The sequence below is a fragment of the Hemitrygon akajei genome, chromosome 30 (assembly GCF_048418815.1).
Source record: "Hemitrygon akajei chromosome 30, sHemAka1.3, whole genome shotgun sequence".
In the NCBI taxonomy this organism is placed as follows: Eukaryota; Metazoa; Chordata; class Chondrichthyes; order Myliobatiformes; family Dasyatidae; genus Hemitrygon; species Hemitrygon akajei.
This window is the reverse complement of record NC_133153.1, coordinates 35,144,249-35,160,093: the sequence shown is the minus strand read 5'-3', so window position 1 is coordinate 35,160,093 and position 15,845 is coordinate 35,144,249. Positions and strand designations below refer to the sequence as shown.

At 42.7% G+C, this 15,845-nt stretch overlaps 1 protein-coding gene across 7 annotated transcripts in view; it reads right to left on the bottom strand.

Moving 5' to 3' along the window:
• Positions 1 to 15,845, bottom strand: part of akap13 (A-kinase anchoring protein 13) — a 554,439-nt gene that overhangs the window by 372,231 nt on the left and 166,363 nt on the right. For all 7 annotated transcript variants that reach the window (XM_073032598.1, XM_073032600.1, XM_073032601.1 and 4 more), the window contains exon 4: positions 6,943 to 7,090. In XM_073032598.1, the coding sequence (XP_072888699.1) occupies positions 6,943 to 7,090 (148 nt within the window). The remainder of the gene's footprint in view (positions 1 to 6,942; positions 7,091 to 15,845) is intronic.

Sequence of the window (15,845 nt, the reverse complement as noted above, 5' to 3'; positions counted from 1 at the left end):
ATAATTTAGAGTATATTTTATGTATTCACTTTCTGCTGTCACAAACCTGATTCTGATTTAGTGCCGCCATAGCAGACAACCTGCCCCAGTTATACTCTGCTGCGTAGGTGCCAGGTGTGGGGACTCTCCATCATTAAACAAAAAAAAATAAAGCTCGTCTAAATTAAGTTATTTCATGAAACTGCTGTTCATTTATTAACTTAAATCCACTTCCTACCCAAATGTTATCAACCAAAGCTTCAAAGGTAACAAACTGTTTAGTGTGAGCACAAATGCAGAGCTGACGTTTGGAAACATTGACAATGCTGAGATAACAGTCCATAGATACGTATCGGAAAATGGCCTTGGATAGACTCAAGTTGATAAACAGGACATGTCAATCATTTAACGACCAACTACTTCTGCCCCAGTTCTGACAAATACTGTTGATTCTCCAGACTCAATTACACAGCAGTTTGTCAGGTCTGTGCTGGGCTACACACTGCAGATCCAACTACAGGCAGGCGTGAGTATCAGCAGCGAAGGGAAATTGTCTCCAGCTATGATGCCCACTTCAAATGTCAGTGATGAGGGCATTTCAATGCCTGGCTGATAGTCATAGGAGGATTACTGATCTGAAAATCCAGAATCAGAACGCCGGCTAGCATCACTGACATATATTGTGAAATCTGTCGTCGTGCAGCAGCGTAAAAATTACAATAAGAACAGAATAAATAAATAATAGAAAAATAGTGTTCATGGAATACTCTCGCATCTGATGGCGGGGGTGGGGTGGGTTTGTGGGAGAGAAGCTGTTACTGAAATGTTGAGTGTGTGTCTTCAGGCTCCTGCATCTCCTCCTGAAGGTAATAATGAAGACTGCAGGTGCTGGATGGTGAGAGCACTTTATGAATGCCAACTTTTGGAGGCATTGCCTTTTGAAGATGTCCTCGAGAGTGCGGAGGGCTAGTGTTCACGATGGTGCTGGCCGAGTTTACAGCCCTCCGCAGCTTTGTCCGATCCTGTGTATTAATTCGCACCTCCATACCAGATGCAACCACTCAGAACGCTCTCCACAGTACATCGGTAGAAATTTGCTAGAGTCTTTAGCGACGTATCAAATCTCCTCAAACTCACAACAAAATATAGCCATGGGCGTGCCTTCTTCAGAATTGCACCTGTATGTTGGGCCCAGGAGAGACCCTCTGAGAAACACACACAAAACACCAGAGGAACCTAGCAGGTCAGGCAGCACCTATGGATGTTTCAGGCCGAGACCCTTCAACAGGACTGAGAATTTGACACCAACTACTCACCCCCAGTATCTTTGTTTGGTTTTAAACTGGTATCCTTTAAAATAATTTAACACCTGATGCATGATAACATCAACCTCTCTGCCCTACTGCGCAACAATACTTAAAATTCTTAGTGTTAACATCTGGGATGACCTGTTCTGGGCCCAGCACATTGGTGTCATTACAAGGAAGGCAGGAGGGCAGCCCTCTCCAGTACCTTAGAAGGTTAAGGAGTTTCAGCGTGTCACCAAAACTACAAATAAACTTCGACAGATATATGGCTGACAATCTCCTGACTGGTGGAATCGGTAGTATAGTAATTCCAATCCACAGGAACCCAAGAAGCTGTACAGAATAATACTCAATACATCACTGACTCATCCCTTATTATCATCAGTATTATTTAAATGAGGCATTGCCTCAAGAAGGCAACACCATTCAAATACCCCCATGATCCAGGCCATTTCATCTTCTCGTCAGGCAAGAGGTACACACCACCAGGTTCAAGAACAGGTACTTGCCGTCAGCTATTCAGTTCTTGAACCAACCTGCACAACTCTGTCACTACCTCAGTGTAACAACTCAAATGCCACAGTATAGCAACATTATGACCACTTAGTACAGCAGTGACTTTCTTGGTCTAATTGTGTCCTTCCTTATATAATTTTGTATAGTTTATGATTTTCTGTATCTCTAATGCAGAATGTTGTAAACTCGGCCAGTTCACCACGGGCTCTAGCCTCCCCAGCATCCACACACCTTCAAAAGGTGATGCCTTAAAAAGGCAGCACCCATTATTAAAGAGCCCCTTCATCCCAACTCAATCCTTGGACTGTGTTGGTCACTGATGCAAACAATGCATTTCACTGCATGCTGTGATGTACATATGACATAAAGATAATCCTTAAATCTTTATAGTTGCACCCAAAAACAGTTCCACAATCTAAGCCGTTGTAAGCATTGTAAGTTGGTATTTGAACTCAGATTTCTAGCATCTGCAGTCTCATGTCTCCATTTTCAGCTCTATTATAAAGTCTTTTTAAGGTGTGCCTACTTAGTCTCCTTGACAGTTCTGTGAGACCTTCTCTCACTGCTCCCACCCCCCACCTCTACTCATGATCTCTACTGCTCTCTGCCTCCTCATTCCACCCCTTCCCCCCCCCCCCACCATTTTACACCAGCCATCTCCCCTCTTTCTTTACAGTCCTGATGAAGGAGTATTTCTCTCTGTTGATGCTGCCTGACCTATTGAGTTTCTCCAGCTTCTTTGTGTGCTGCTCCATACAGTCATTTTTAAAAATAAATTGTTATAGAAAAAAAAACAATTCAGGGCCCTCTTGCCCCTGTACATCAAATAAAATCTGTGCTCGAAATCCATGAACTATTTATTTCGCTTCAGTTATAACTAATTTACAAACTCAATTAAATAATCCATTTATTTTTATTTATTGAGATAAAGTATGGAATAGGCCCTTCTAGCCCAATGAGTAGTGCTGCTCAGCAATGTGATTTAACCCTAGCCTAACCACACAATGGTTTACAATGACCAATTAATCTACCAACTGGACTGTGGCAGGAAACTGGAGCACCCTGAGACTGTAGAAGTTTCTCACAGATGGTGGTGGGTTTTGAACCCAGGTTGCCAATACGGGATAATCAATCATGCTCACTGATACCCTGCACCCGCAATGTCAGAGCACAGGGCAATGAAGACCCATTGGCCTCAATGCCTATAGTGAGGGTATTGGTTCTTAAATACCATTACTATAGGGTGGGTAATAACTATCCAAATTGGGGGGGGGGGGGAGGACTACTACAAGCTAGCAAGTGATAGGTGGGGGAGGAGGCAAGCAGGGAGGTGATAGGTGGAAAAGGTTAAGAGCTGGAAGTGAAGGAATCTGACAGCAAAAGATAGCGGACCATGGGAGAAAGGGGAAGAAGAGAAGTCGGGGGGGTGTGGTGGGCACACTTGGGGAAAGTGATAGGCAGGTGAGAAGATTAAGAGATGGGGGTGAGCCAGATTGGGTGGATGGAAGAAGAGGGAAGGGGGGGGGGAACAAATTACCAGAGATTGATACCTGCTGAATTCCTCCAGCATTCTGTGTGTGTTGCTCTGGATTTCCGGCATCTGCAGAATCTCTGGTGCTTAAGATTTCCTAGAGCATGAAACATAGTGGCTGTTTCATGGACAGTGGCTCGTGGAACAAAGTAATAGCTAGGAAGAACGGGAGGGAACCATCAACATACAAATATGGGACAGGATGAGGAAAGATCCTTGGCGAAGAAATAAGTGAGACAAAGGTCAGAGCTCAACCCAGCTGAGATCATTGGGAACACAGAAACAGAGTGATGATTGCCCATTTAAGAGGCTGGTGATGATGTCAGTGAGGACGACTTAATACACTGAAATTCATTTGGGAACACATCATTTCCTCTGTAAAAAATATATTGCAAGATCTAAGCAACAAGCACTGACACACAGTGCAGCAGTTTTGAGACAGGGTCAGTGGAGTAACCAAAAGCATTCATGGCCCTGCACCAGAAACATCAATGGCACTGGTAATTTTTAGCTTCTAACTGGGGATAGTGTGTTAAAGGAGAGTAGAGCTGTAACACAGAGAAAAATGCCCTTCAGCCCATCTAGTCCATGCCAAACTATTATTCTGCCAAGTCCCACTGACTTGTATTTGGACCATAGTCCTCCAGACTTCTCTCAATTATGTACTTACCCAAATTTCTCTTCAATGTGAAATCAAACCCACATCAACCACTTCAGTTGGTGGCTCATTCCACACTCATATAACCCACTGAGTGAAGCCTCCCCTCACGTTCCCTTTAAAAATTTCAACTTTAACCTATGACCTCTAGTTGTCTCCCTGAACTTCAGTGGAAAAAGCCCGCTTGCATTTACCATATCTATCATTCATAATTTTGTTTACCTCTATCAAATCTCCTGTCATTCTCCAATGCTGCTGGGAATAAAGTCCTACTCTGATTAAACTTCCCCTATAACTCAGGTCCCAAGTCCTGGCAAAATCCTTCGTAAATTTTCTCTGTACTCTTTCAAACTCATTGATATCTTTCCTGTAAGTAGACGACTAGAATTGCAAAAAATATTCCAAATTAGGCCCACCGACGTCCTGTACAACTACAATGTCCCAGCTCCCATACTCAGTACAGGTTGAGTCTCCCTGATCTGAAATGCTTGGAGCCAGAATTTGGAATATATAATGAGATAGCTTGTGATTGCCATTGCTTCCAACTCTGAATTTATGTGTTACTGATAATCAGTCTCTGTCTGACACATGTTCACCATATACATGTACAGTAAAAATTGGTTCCTTAAGGTTATTATGGCTGGTGATGGTTAATGAGAACAAGCTCCCACTATCTATAAAATGCTACCAACGGCGTGTGCCTCAAATAGCCTCTGACAACCAGGTCCTGCTCCTGGCCTTCACATGTGGCTTAGCTACTAAGCCCAAAAGAACCGTTTCTACTGACAGGAGAAGGGGCAAAGGCCGGTTACCGGCACCTTAAAACCAGTCGCTTCAGGCAGATGGGGCTTATCAGCCGTGGTTGGCAGCTCATCTAGAAGGAACACTCTGATCTCACACCTCTGCTGCCTCGCGGCTATACCCACCCGTGGGAAAGCTTTGGGAGTCAACCCCAAGGGAAAAATCCACAGCTGGAGTCCTTAAGGCAGTCCAACATTGAGTTCAATGTGGATTGGCAACTCCTGTGATGCTGCTGGTACCAAACCGCATCCGTTTCTGCCGTTCCATTAGGTTCATCAGAGGCATGGAGAGAGGGAGCTTGCTTTTCATATCGCACTGCCCAGGCTTGAGAAACCTGGACTCTTAGGACACAATATCCACGGTCAACTCTGACCGAAGGAGGCCTCAGACTCAGACTGCAAAAACCAACTCCATTAACCTAATGAAAATATCAGGTGCAGAGTAACAGAAGCAGCACAGCTGCATTGGTGGAATACCTGAATCAGCTGTTGAACAACAACGGCATGCCTTTAGTCTCCACCTACAATGCCGTGTTTTGATTAAAAGGTTACAATACACTGTATTTGTATTTTACTTTGTCTTTTAGGTTTTATGTAAGGTATAAAAACTATTGGTATTGCAGACTTGTTCTGGTATCAGATTTTCAGCAGCAACAATTTTCACAAACTTATCGATGAGCTTATATGCTGCTTCCTGATCAGCAGATGCTTTATCTTTCAAATATTTTAAATCTTTAAAAATGTAATCTATGCCTTTTCTTAAATTTTTGCAACCAGCCTGGTGAATATTCACGATTACCTTCAAATTTCAGTTCATCTTGATAGCTCGCTGCTAGTTTTGAATAGTGGCATACGCTCACTCCAGGCTGACAAATCTACTCTCACAATAAACAATCAAGATCCTCACTTTTCACTATATGCAGTGTTTTACTATTTTTCATTCATTTCTGTTCATTACATGTGTGAGGTCTATGATGCACAGAAACCTGTACGTCACCTGGGAACCTTGCCAGCACCTTGTGGAATTTGCCATTCGCAACGTCAAGTCAGTGCTCAAAAAAATTTCGGATTTCTGAGGTTTTTGCATTCTGATATTTCAGATAAGGTACTTTAGTTTATGAAGGCCAATGTGTCACAAGTTCTCTTTACGACCCAATCTATAGTACCATGCAAAGTCTGAGGCAGGTAGAGTATATATAGCTGGGATGCTAAGACTTTTGCACAGTATATAGAACACTGAAAACCTACAGCACAATACAGGCCCTTCGGCCCACAATGCTGTGCCGAACATGTACTTACTTTAGAAATTACCCAGGGTTACACATAGCCCTCTATTTTTCTAAGCTCCATATACCTATCCAAGAGTCTCTTAAAAGACCCTATCGTGTCCACCTCCACCACCGTTGCCAGCAGCCCATTCCACGCACTCATCACTTTCTGTGTAAAAAACTTGCCCGATATCTCCTCTGTACCTACCTACAAGCAGCTTTAAACTGGGCCCTCTCGTGTTAGCACTTCAACCCTGGGAAAAAGCCTCTATCTACACGATCAATGCCTCTCATCACCTTATACACCTCTCTCAGGTCACCTCTCATCCTCTGTCGTTCCAAGGAGAAAAGGCCAAGTTCACTCAACCAAACTGTACAGTACTATAGTCATTTTATGTATTGCACCTTATTGCTGCCACATTAAAAAAAAACAAATATCATGACATATGTGAGTGATGATAAACCTGATATGGGTCTCTAAGGGGGACTAAGAGTGGGAAGGGGACTGGGAGAGGGAAACCATGGTTGGGAAAAGGGGAAGGAAAAGGGGAAGGAAAAGGGGAAGGAAAAGGGGAAGGAAAAGGGGAAGGAAAAGGGGAAGGAAAAGGGGAAGGAAAAGGGGAAGGAACTCCTCCTCTGCCACCTGTGTCACACCTCTCCAGCCCTGCTCTACCTTTGCAATTCTCAAAGTCCTCCCGCCAGATTTACGAACTCGTTCTCCGCCCCAACAGACAAGCACCATGCAAAATTCTTTGGCACCCAAGCTATATGTATGTGCCTACAACATTTGCACAGTACTGAATGCGCGATGCCACTTTCAAGTTATTTCCATGAAAATAAGAGAGCTAAGTGAAGCAATAAGAGCCAGGATAATATCACTTACCAGGAGCGACTGTCTGCAAAGTGTTCTGGTCCACTCTCTGTGTGCTGGTTAAATGATGCTGACTGGAGCCAGAGAACATGAGGTAAAGGGCAACATCCTTGTCGACTGTGTGCTCCTCTCCCAAGAGTACCGAGAGGACAGACTTGCCCTTCAGGAAAGGAAAAGAGCAATTATAATCAGAACCAAAAACAAAGTATGACATTCACCATGAATATCATCAGTTGGAATGCTTAAGCAAATTTGTAGTTTTGCCACAAATACTTTCTTCCAAAGTTTGGCTCATTTATAAACTATGCAGAAGCCATTTGACACATTACTCGAGTTTCAGCTGAAAACCTCTGCATTATCTGATAATGTACAGAGTTCTAATCTGATTAACATCAAACCATTCCAAAATTAACATGCATCACGGGACAGATCTCATCAGTTCTTGACAAGAATCTTGCACACGGTTTCAAGGAACAATAATGCTGAACTACGAGTTTGTCCTAAAATAAACAAGCATATCAATCATTTCACCTCACTCTACAAAAAGCAAAGCAAAGCCAAGCCTTTTGTTTATTGTTATCACTGCATCTTGATCGATATCTGGTCTATGTATCACTGTACCTACAATCTGCAGTTCACCAACATCAATGGTGTTAGTCACATCTCCGTACCAACACTTCCATCAATCAATTGACTCAGCTCCCAACTCCAGTTATTTGGACATAGTCCAGGCTGACCTTCCACTACGTCGATTCAGAGGTGCTGCACTGCGAGGACTGGTGCTACTTCCTCAGAGGAAGCTGCTAAAGGTCCCAGAAATCTTTTAAGATGTTGGAAAAGACTTGTAGCTTGGGTCAAGGATGTTGTTGTTGAGTGGCTTGCCGAGCGGGCTTGTCACCAAGGCAACTTTGAATGAAATTATGGTGATCTACATTGTTCACCTTTGATGTGTTCTGTGGTTAGTCTGTTTGTGTATGTGTTTGTGTATGTGTTTGTGTGGGGGGGTATATGTGCCATTCAATTGGATTATATCATATATGTCAAACTCAAGGCCCGCGGGCCAAATCCGGCCCGCGGTGGAATTATCTTTGGCCCGCGAGATAATATCTAATTACTATTAAAGCTGGACCCAGTAATCGAAGCGCCTATGGCGTATGATATGGCTGATGCTGAGTTTATTCAGGTACCAGGTTTTCAGGGTTTTTAGTGTTTATTCGGCAGTCTTGCTCGGCAGTCTTCTTCATAAGAAACGGAATTTGTAAAGTGAAACACTTCGTAGTTATAGCAGAGACTGAGACACATGAGAGCAGGCTGAAAAAACAGAGGCAACGAAAGCTGCGTTCGCACGCGTCCGACTGATCCGGCCCGCATGAAGCTGCATTTTGCTCAATCCGGCCCTTGACCTAAAATGAGTTTGACACCCCTGGATTATATAATCGGTAACCAATAGAAACAGCACATATACCCACATACACACACTCACAAACAGACTAATCACAGGACACATAAAAGATGAACAATGTAGATCACCAACATTTCATTCGAAGTTGCCCTGATGTTGCCTAGCTGGGTAACGAAATGTCTGCAAGCTAACGAGCCAGCTCGGCGAGCCACTCAACAACAACGTCCCATAAAACTCTTTATTCCTTTCCATGGGTGCTGCCTGACCTGCTGATTCATTCTGGCATTTCATGCGTGCAACTCAAAGAGCAGGGGAGGTTCGTGTTCTGAGTCAATCCACCTCCATATCCCTTAAAGTAGGTCATTTATTTATTATTTTTTGTTTGCAGTTTGTCTTCTGTTGCACATTGTTTGCTTTTCAATTGTTTGTGTGTAGTTTTTCATTGACTCTATTGTACTCCTTTGTCCAAACCTGTGAACGCCCGCAGGAAAATGAATATCAAAATAATACTTGGTGTCAATTACATTCTTGGATAATAAATTTACTTCGAACTTTGATGTACTAAATCTCCATCCTGGTGAATGGTCATGGAGCCTCAAACACAAAGGTTGTGCTTGGGGGGTGGGGGCATGGTAGCGTAGTAGTTAGCACAATACTTTACAGAACTAGCGACCTGGGTTCCATTCCCGCCGTTGCCTGCAAGGAGTTCGTACGTTCTCCCTGTAAATGCATGGGTTTCCTCAGGGTGCTCCGGTTTCCTCCCACAGTCCAAAGATGTACTGGTTGGTAGGTTAATTGGGTATTGTAAATTGTCTCGTGACTAGGCTGGGGTTAAATTGGGATTTGCTAGGCAGCACAGCCGGATGGTCCAGAAAGCCTATTTCACGCCACATGCCAAAAAAATGAAAATAAATAAATAAATTTTATGGGTGCCGGAAATCCAGAGCAAAATACAAAATACTGGAGGAAGTGAAGAAGCACCTCAGCCCAAAATATTCCTCACCATAGATGCTGCCTGACAGACTGAGCTGCCCCAGCATTTCGTGTGTTGCTGTAGTGTAGACCCATAGTTGGTGTTCGAAACTTTCAGCGCCAAGTGGTGAAGTTCAAAAAGGTAGAAATACACACAGGGTGGACACAAGCCTCAGGAGGCAGATTTTGTGCTTTGTCTGCAGCAGATATCAAGGAGTGCTCGAGTCGAACCAGGTTATGTAACTTGGCAGTCAATACCAGTGCAAAGACAGGCTGCCAAGACCAAGAGGCTTGGCATTCAGGCAGTTTCACATAAATGCCAAATTCATGACATCTTCAGAACTTAACCAGATACAAAAGTCTGCATGTGCGTACACCAGGCTGAAGGACGGATCTACCGAATGTCATCAGGCTCTTGATTGGGCCTACAAAGTCCTGATGAGCTTTGATGAAGTATCTCGACCAGAAAAGTCAACTGTTTATTCCTCTCCATAAATTATGGCCAACATGCTGACCTCTTAGAGCATTGTGTGTGTATTACTCTAGATATCCAGCATCCGCAGAACCCCGTGTTCTTAAGCAGGCCTCCGGAATGAAAAGATGGATTCCGTCCTCACAATCCATTTCATCATGATCTTATGATTGTACTGTGGCCTGCAATTAACAGGCTCCTAGATCAGCTGTGACAGGCTTCATGGCTGTGGACTCACTTTCGCGAACCAGTTCTGAATGTTCGTTGCTCACTTTTATTGCCTGAGTGATTTTTTTCCCTCTCTGCTTGGTATTTGAAGGACTTTTTAATGGGTTCTATTGGGTTTCTTTGTTTTTTGGCTGCCTGTAAGGATACAAATCTCAAGGTTGTATATAGTGTACGTGCTTTCTTAATAAACACACTTTGAACTTTGCAGCTCATCATTTACTGACGCTGTACCCTATCGATAGCTTTTACACTTTATTCTAGATTGTTATCGAGTCCTACCGAAGGGTTTCGGCCCAAAACGTCAATTCTACTTTTTTCCCCCAAAGATGCGGCCTGACCTGTTGAGTTCCTCCAGAAGAGAGAGAGAGAGTGTCTGTGTGTGTCTGCATCTGCGTCTGCGTCTGCGTGCGTGCGTTGTTGTCGTCGTCTTACTTTATTTTAGCTCAATGCAGTGTAATGATTTGATCTGCAACCAGTGGCCACTTTATAAACATTTGTGGTCTTCTGCTGCTGTAGCCCATCCATTTCAAGGTTCGACAGATTGTGCATTCAGAGAAGCCCCTCTGCACATCGCTGTTGTAACATGGGATTATTTGAGTTACTGTTACCTGCCTGAGAGATTGAACAGGTCTGGCCTTTCTTCTCCAAACTCCCTCATTAGCAAAGCTTTGTCACCCACAGAACCGCCACTCACTGGATGAATTCTTTGTTTGTCGCACCATCCTCTGTAAACTCTGGAGACTGTTGTGCGTGAAAATCCCAGGAGATCAGCAGTTTCTGAGATACTCAAGCCACCCCATCTAGCACCAACAATCATTCCACTGTCAAAGTGACTTAGATCATGCTTTTTCCCCATTCTGATGTTTGGTCTGAACAACAGCTAAATCTCTTGACTGTGTCTGCATGTATTTATGCACTGAGTTGCTGCCACATGATTGGCTGATTAGATATTTGCTTTAACAAGCACATGCACTCTGAGTATAGATAAAACATTCTCAGTGCTGGAGAATCCATGGAACCAACATACCTTTGAGAAACTTTATCACCTCAATTTTAAGTGCTCAGCCCTTTATCCGGGAATCACGCACAGTTGTCAGCACCCCCAGTACAGCAAACATCATCAGATCTTTCACCAGTCAAACCCTGTCAGAATTCTAATATTCCTTTCAGTCCTCACTGTCATCCTTACTCTAGTTCAGTCCTGTGACACCAAAGTTTAGTCTTCACATGGAGTTAATCACTCTGGGAATAATTTTTTTAATTAATCAGAATCAGGTTCAATATCACTGGCATATGTCGTGAAATTTGTTAACTTTCTGGCAGTACAGTACATGATATTAGAGAAAAAAGAAAACTGAATTACAGTAAGAATATGTTAAATATTCAAATTAAATTAGTAGTACAAAAAATAGGAATTAAAAAAATGTAGTGCAGAAGTATTCATGGGTTCAATGTCTATTCAGAAATCAGATAGCAGCAGGGAAGAAACTGTCCCTGAATCGCTGAGTGTGTGCCTTCAGGCTTCTGTACCTCCTTCCTGATGGTAACAATGAGATGGGGGTCCTTAATGATGGATACTGCCTTTTTGAGGCATCGCTCCTTGAAGATGTCTTGGACACCATGGAGGCTAGTGCCCTTGGTGGAGCTGACTAATTTTACTACTCTCTGCAGCTTACTTCGATCCTGTGCAGTAGTTCCCCCCCACCCCCTGTATCAGTCTAGAGCATTTACGAACATTTGCACACAATAAGGCAAGAACACAACTCCAGTGAAGGTCAGAGGAAAGGAATTAGCTACCAATTAATAAGTTAGTTCAAAAGTACCTACTGTTACTCAGCTCAATATACAGTATACTATTGTCATTGTTGTGTATGTTATTATTCTGTACATGATTAGTTGGGTCTGCACACTAAGTGTGTTTTTAAATGTTGCTGCTGTAACAAAAGAATGTCCCACTCAGAATCAATAACTTACTTATTATTCTTGTATATGGTTTCATTTTCTCCTAAAATCAAATATTCTTTGAGATGGTAATTGGCTGAACTTCACATTCTGCTATTTACTTCTCTGAAAGCAATGACCTTCACTGAAGAGCAATGCCCTTCCACGTGGTGTGAGGTTACCAGAATCAGCCCGGCAATGCCAAACTGCTGTCTCACCCTTCCCGGGCCCAACCCAGAAAAACTACATTAATACCAGTGGGAGATTATCCAAGATGTGGGCATCTTTGTTGGCATGGTGTCTTTGGATCTTAGGGTAGGTTAAAATGCTGGCACAGCATTGTGGGCCGAAGGGCCTGTTCTATGCTGTAATGTTTTAGGTTCCTTAACCACTGTAATACAAATCAAATCTAATCAATGGTGGCTGTGACATTGATGCACTTGTGCACATGACAATGAACTTGACCCTGACACATGGCTGCTTACATCGACACGGGGATAGACTTCACCTGTAACAGCTACTTACATTTTATTTTATTTCTTATGTTCAAGGGAGTAAAAATCTTTATGTTGCATCTCTTTCACAATGTACAAGCAATAAAGAAGGGAAATGTGGGAAGATACTGCCCAAACACTAAGATTGAATACATAATTGTTTTGTATACATTGTATGTACGCACAGTCTGATCAATCTACATTGATAAATCTAATGGCCTGGTGAAAGAAGCTGTCCCGGAGCCTGTTAGCAATGGCCTTAACGCTGCTATACCATTTTCCAGATGGCAGCAGCTGAAACATTTTGTAGCTGGGGCGGCTGGAGTCCCTGATGATCCTCTGGGCCCTTTTAACACACCGGCTGCCGTAAATGTCCAGAGTAGAGGAAAGTTCACATCCACAGATACTTCTGTCTGTGGGGGAGAACTCAGCCTCCAGCTGATAGCCCCGCAGCTCAAACATGGGAATACAACTGGTATCCATACGCTTTTCACACTCAACCAGTGAAAAAAAAACAGTAAGAAAGGTGGAATTCAGAAAAGGAACTAAAAATAGGCATCAAAAACAGAAGTGTTACTCTTTTAACAATCACATCACAACTTTGGCAGGAAGGATTTGGAATTGTATTTAAGCAAGACAACAAAATCTATCACTTTTGACATTGGTTAAGCTGTCCTTCACCAGGCCAAAAAGTTCAAAAATAATCCCTGACGTAGGAGGTTGCTCAAGCTTAGATTTATTGAAGTGAAAGTACAAATGAACATCTATTCAGTGAACCAAGACCTGAAAAAAGAACAAGTAACTGCTGACTGTGTCAGGTGCAGATGTTCATATTTTCCCTCGTTAGTCTAGCAAGGGCCAGTGCAAGCGTGCAGTTCCTCAGCACAGGCCTCTCCCTCTGCCAGGCCCTATACCCCCTTCATTTCTCTGACCTCACTACCCTTGAGAATCAATCCCTGACAGCAAGGGTGTCAGGGCAATCAGCACAAAATGTAACAGACACTCATCTGGGAAGCAGCTTACAGAAAATGTGTTAGCATATTACGATAAGAGAACATTAAGTCTATAAAGGCTTGCATGTTACACCAGCGTGGATAACTTCACTCACCTCAGCACTGAACTGATTCAACAACCTATGGCCTCACTTCCAAGGATTTGGTAACTCATGTCCTCAGTGTTATTCGTCTACTTAGTTTTAAAAATTTGCACTTTTGTCTTCTTTTGCATAGAAGAGATTCTGTTTATGTTGGAAATCCAGAGTAACACACACAAACAGAAAATGCTGGAGAAACTCAAGTAGGTCAAGGAGCATCAGTAGAAATCGATAGTGGCCAATGCTCCGGGCTGAGACCTGATGTCTTCTTTTGCACAAACAGAAGAGATTTTGCAGATGTTGGAAATCCAGAGAAACACACACACACACACACACACAGAGAAAATGCTGGAGGAACTCAGCAAGTCAAGCAATATCAGTAGAAATCGGTAACAGTCAATGTTTCGGGCTGAGACCTGATGAAGGGATTCCACTCTATTTGTTTCCGTTGACCTGCTAAGTTCCTCCACTGTTTTATGTGAGTTACCGTAGATGTCGGATTATAAGCCGCTACTTTTTTCCCACATTTTGAACAGCTTTGAACACTACGGCCTTTACTACGGTGCGGCTAATGCATGATTTTTTTTCATGCCGCCAAAAACATTTTGCCTCGTAACAGTAGACCAATAAAATTGATGAGTAGTTCACAGAGGTCCAATGAAATTGTACGATAAATCAAGCGCACTTTCACAATTAAATTATTGTAAATCAGTCATTTGTACTCACCCTCATCAACATGGAAAACACTCGAAGAAAAGCATTGTGCTGCCTTTATGGCAGTTATTTAGTTTATAATATTTTCGCTTAGTAATTCATTTGTTAGTTAAAGTTAGAAGTGTTTTAACTATATTTGTTTTCTGTACTACATCCCGGGATGCTATGATGTCACACCCGGTTTCGCCGCGTCTTGTGGGAAATACCGGTTTGCGATAAACGGGAAGGCGGGGGGCGAGCGGCAGAGCAGCGGAGCCAAAACGCTGCTTTTAAGTTAAAGGCGATCAATAACTTTTCCTGGTAGGCTGCAGTATATATATTTTTTACCAGTCGTTAGGAGATATTGGAATGTTGTTCAGTAAAAAAGTATACGCAACGTATATTTAAAAGTAGCCGCGTTACAGGCACGGTTCGAAAAAAAGCATTTGCAATATGTATTTGTTTATGTTACCATATGGATTTAATTAAAAGTTAAAAAATCCTCACGTGTAATATCTTTCTGTGTAAATATCTCATATTACAACGTGGGATACCTGCGGCCGAAAATCCGGTGCGGCCTAAAATCTGGTGCGGCTTGTACAAGTACAAAATTGATTTTATTTCTAAAATTAGAGCCAGCGGCTTTTAATCAGGTGCGCTCTGTAGTGCGAAATCTACGGTACTCTGTCTTCTTTTGAATATTGGTTGTATGCCAGTCTTTGTTTGTATGTAGATTTTCACTGATTTTTACAGTAACTGAAAATGAATCTCAGGGTAGTCTATATGGTACTTGGATAATAAATTTACTTTGAGCTTTGAAAAGCACGAAACCAATTACAAAATTGTTATATAAAAACACAAAATGCTGGCAGAACTCAGCAGGCCAGACAGCATCTATGGGAGGAGGTAGTGACGACGTTTCGGGCCGAAACCCTGGGGTTTCAGCCTGAAACGTCGTCACTTCCTCCTCCCATAGATGCTGTCTGGCCTGCTGAGTTCTGCCAGCATTTTGTGTTTTTATTGATTTCCAGCATCTGCAGATTCACTCGTGCTGCCTACAAAATTGTTAACTTGAATAACATTCAAAGTCCCTTTCCCAAAAACAACAAAGAAGGTATCTAGACCCAAAGGAAATTATTCCAAGATATCTAACAATGTTGGAACTTTAACATTACTGGAGTTGCATCATTACTGATGCAATTAAATCAAGAATGAGTATTGCATACAGTACTGGTCGCAACACTATAGGAAGGATGGTGAGGCTTTGAAGAGGGTGCAAAAGAGGTTTATCATGATACTACCTGGTTTAGAGGGCATGTGCTATCGTGAGAGGCCAGACAAACTTGGGTTGCTTTCTCTGGAGTAGCAGAGGCTGAGGGGCTATCTGTTAGAGGTTTGCAAGATTACAAGGGCAGAGATAGAGTAGACAAGGAGTATCTTATCTCCCCCCAGAGTTGAAATGTCTAAAACTAGAGGGCATGCATTGAAGGTGAGAGGGGGTAGGTTCAAACAGGATGTGAGGGGCAAGCTTTTTACTTACTCAGAGTGCTGGATGCCTGCTCTGGTGGTAGAGGCAAATACATTTAAAACTGTTAAGAGACATTCAGATTGGCAAATGAA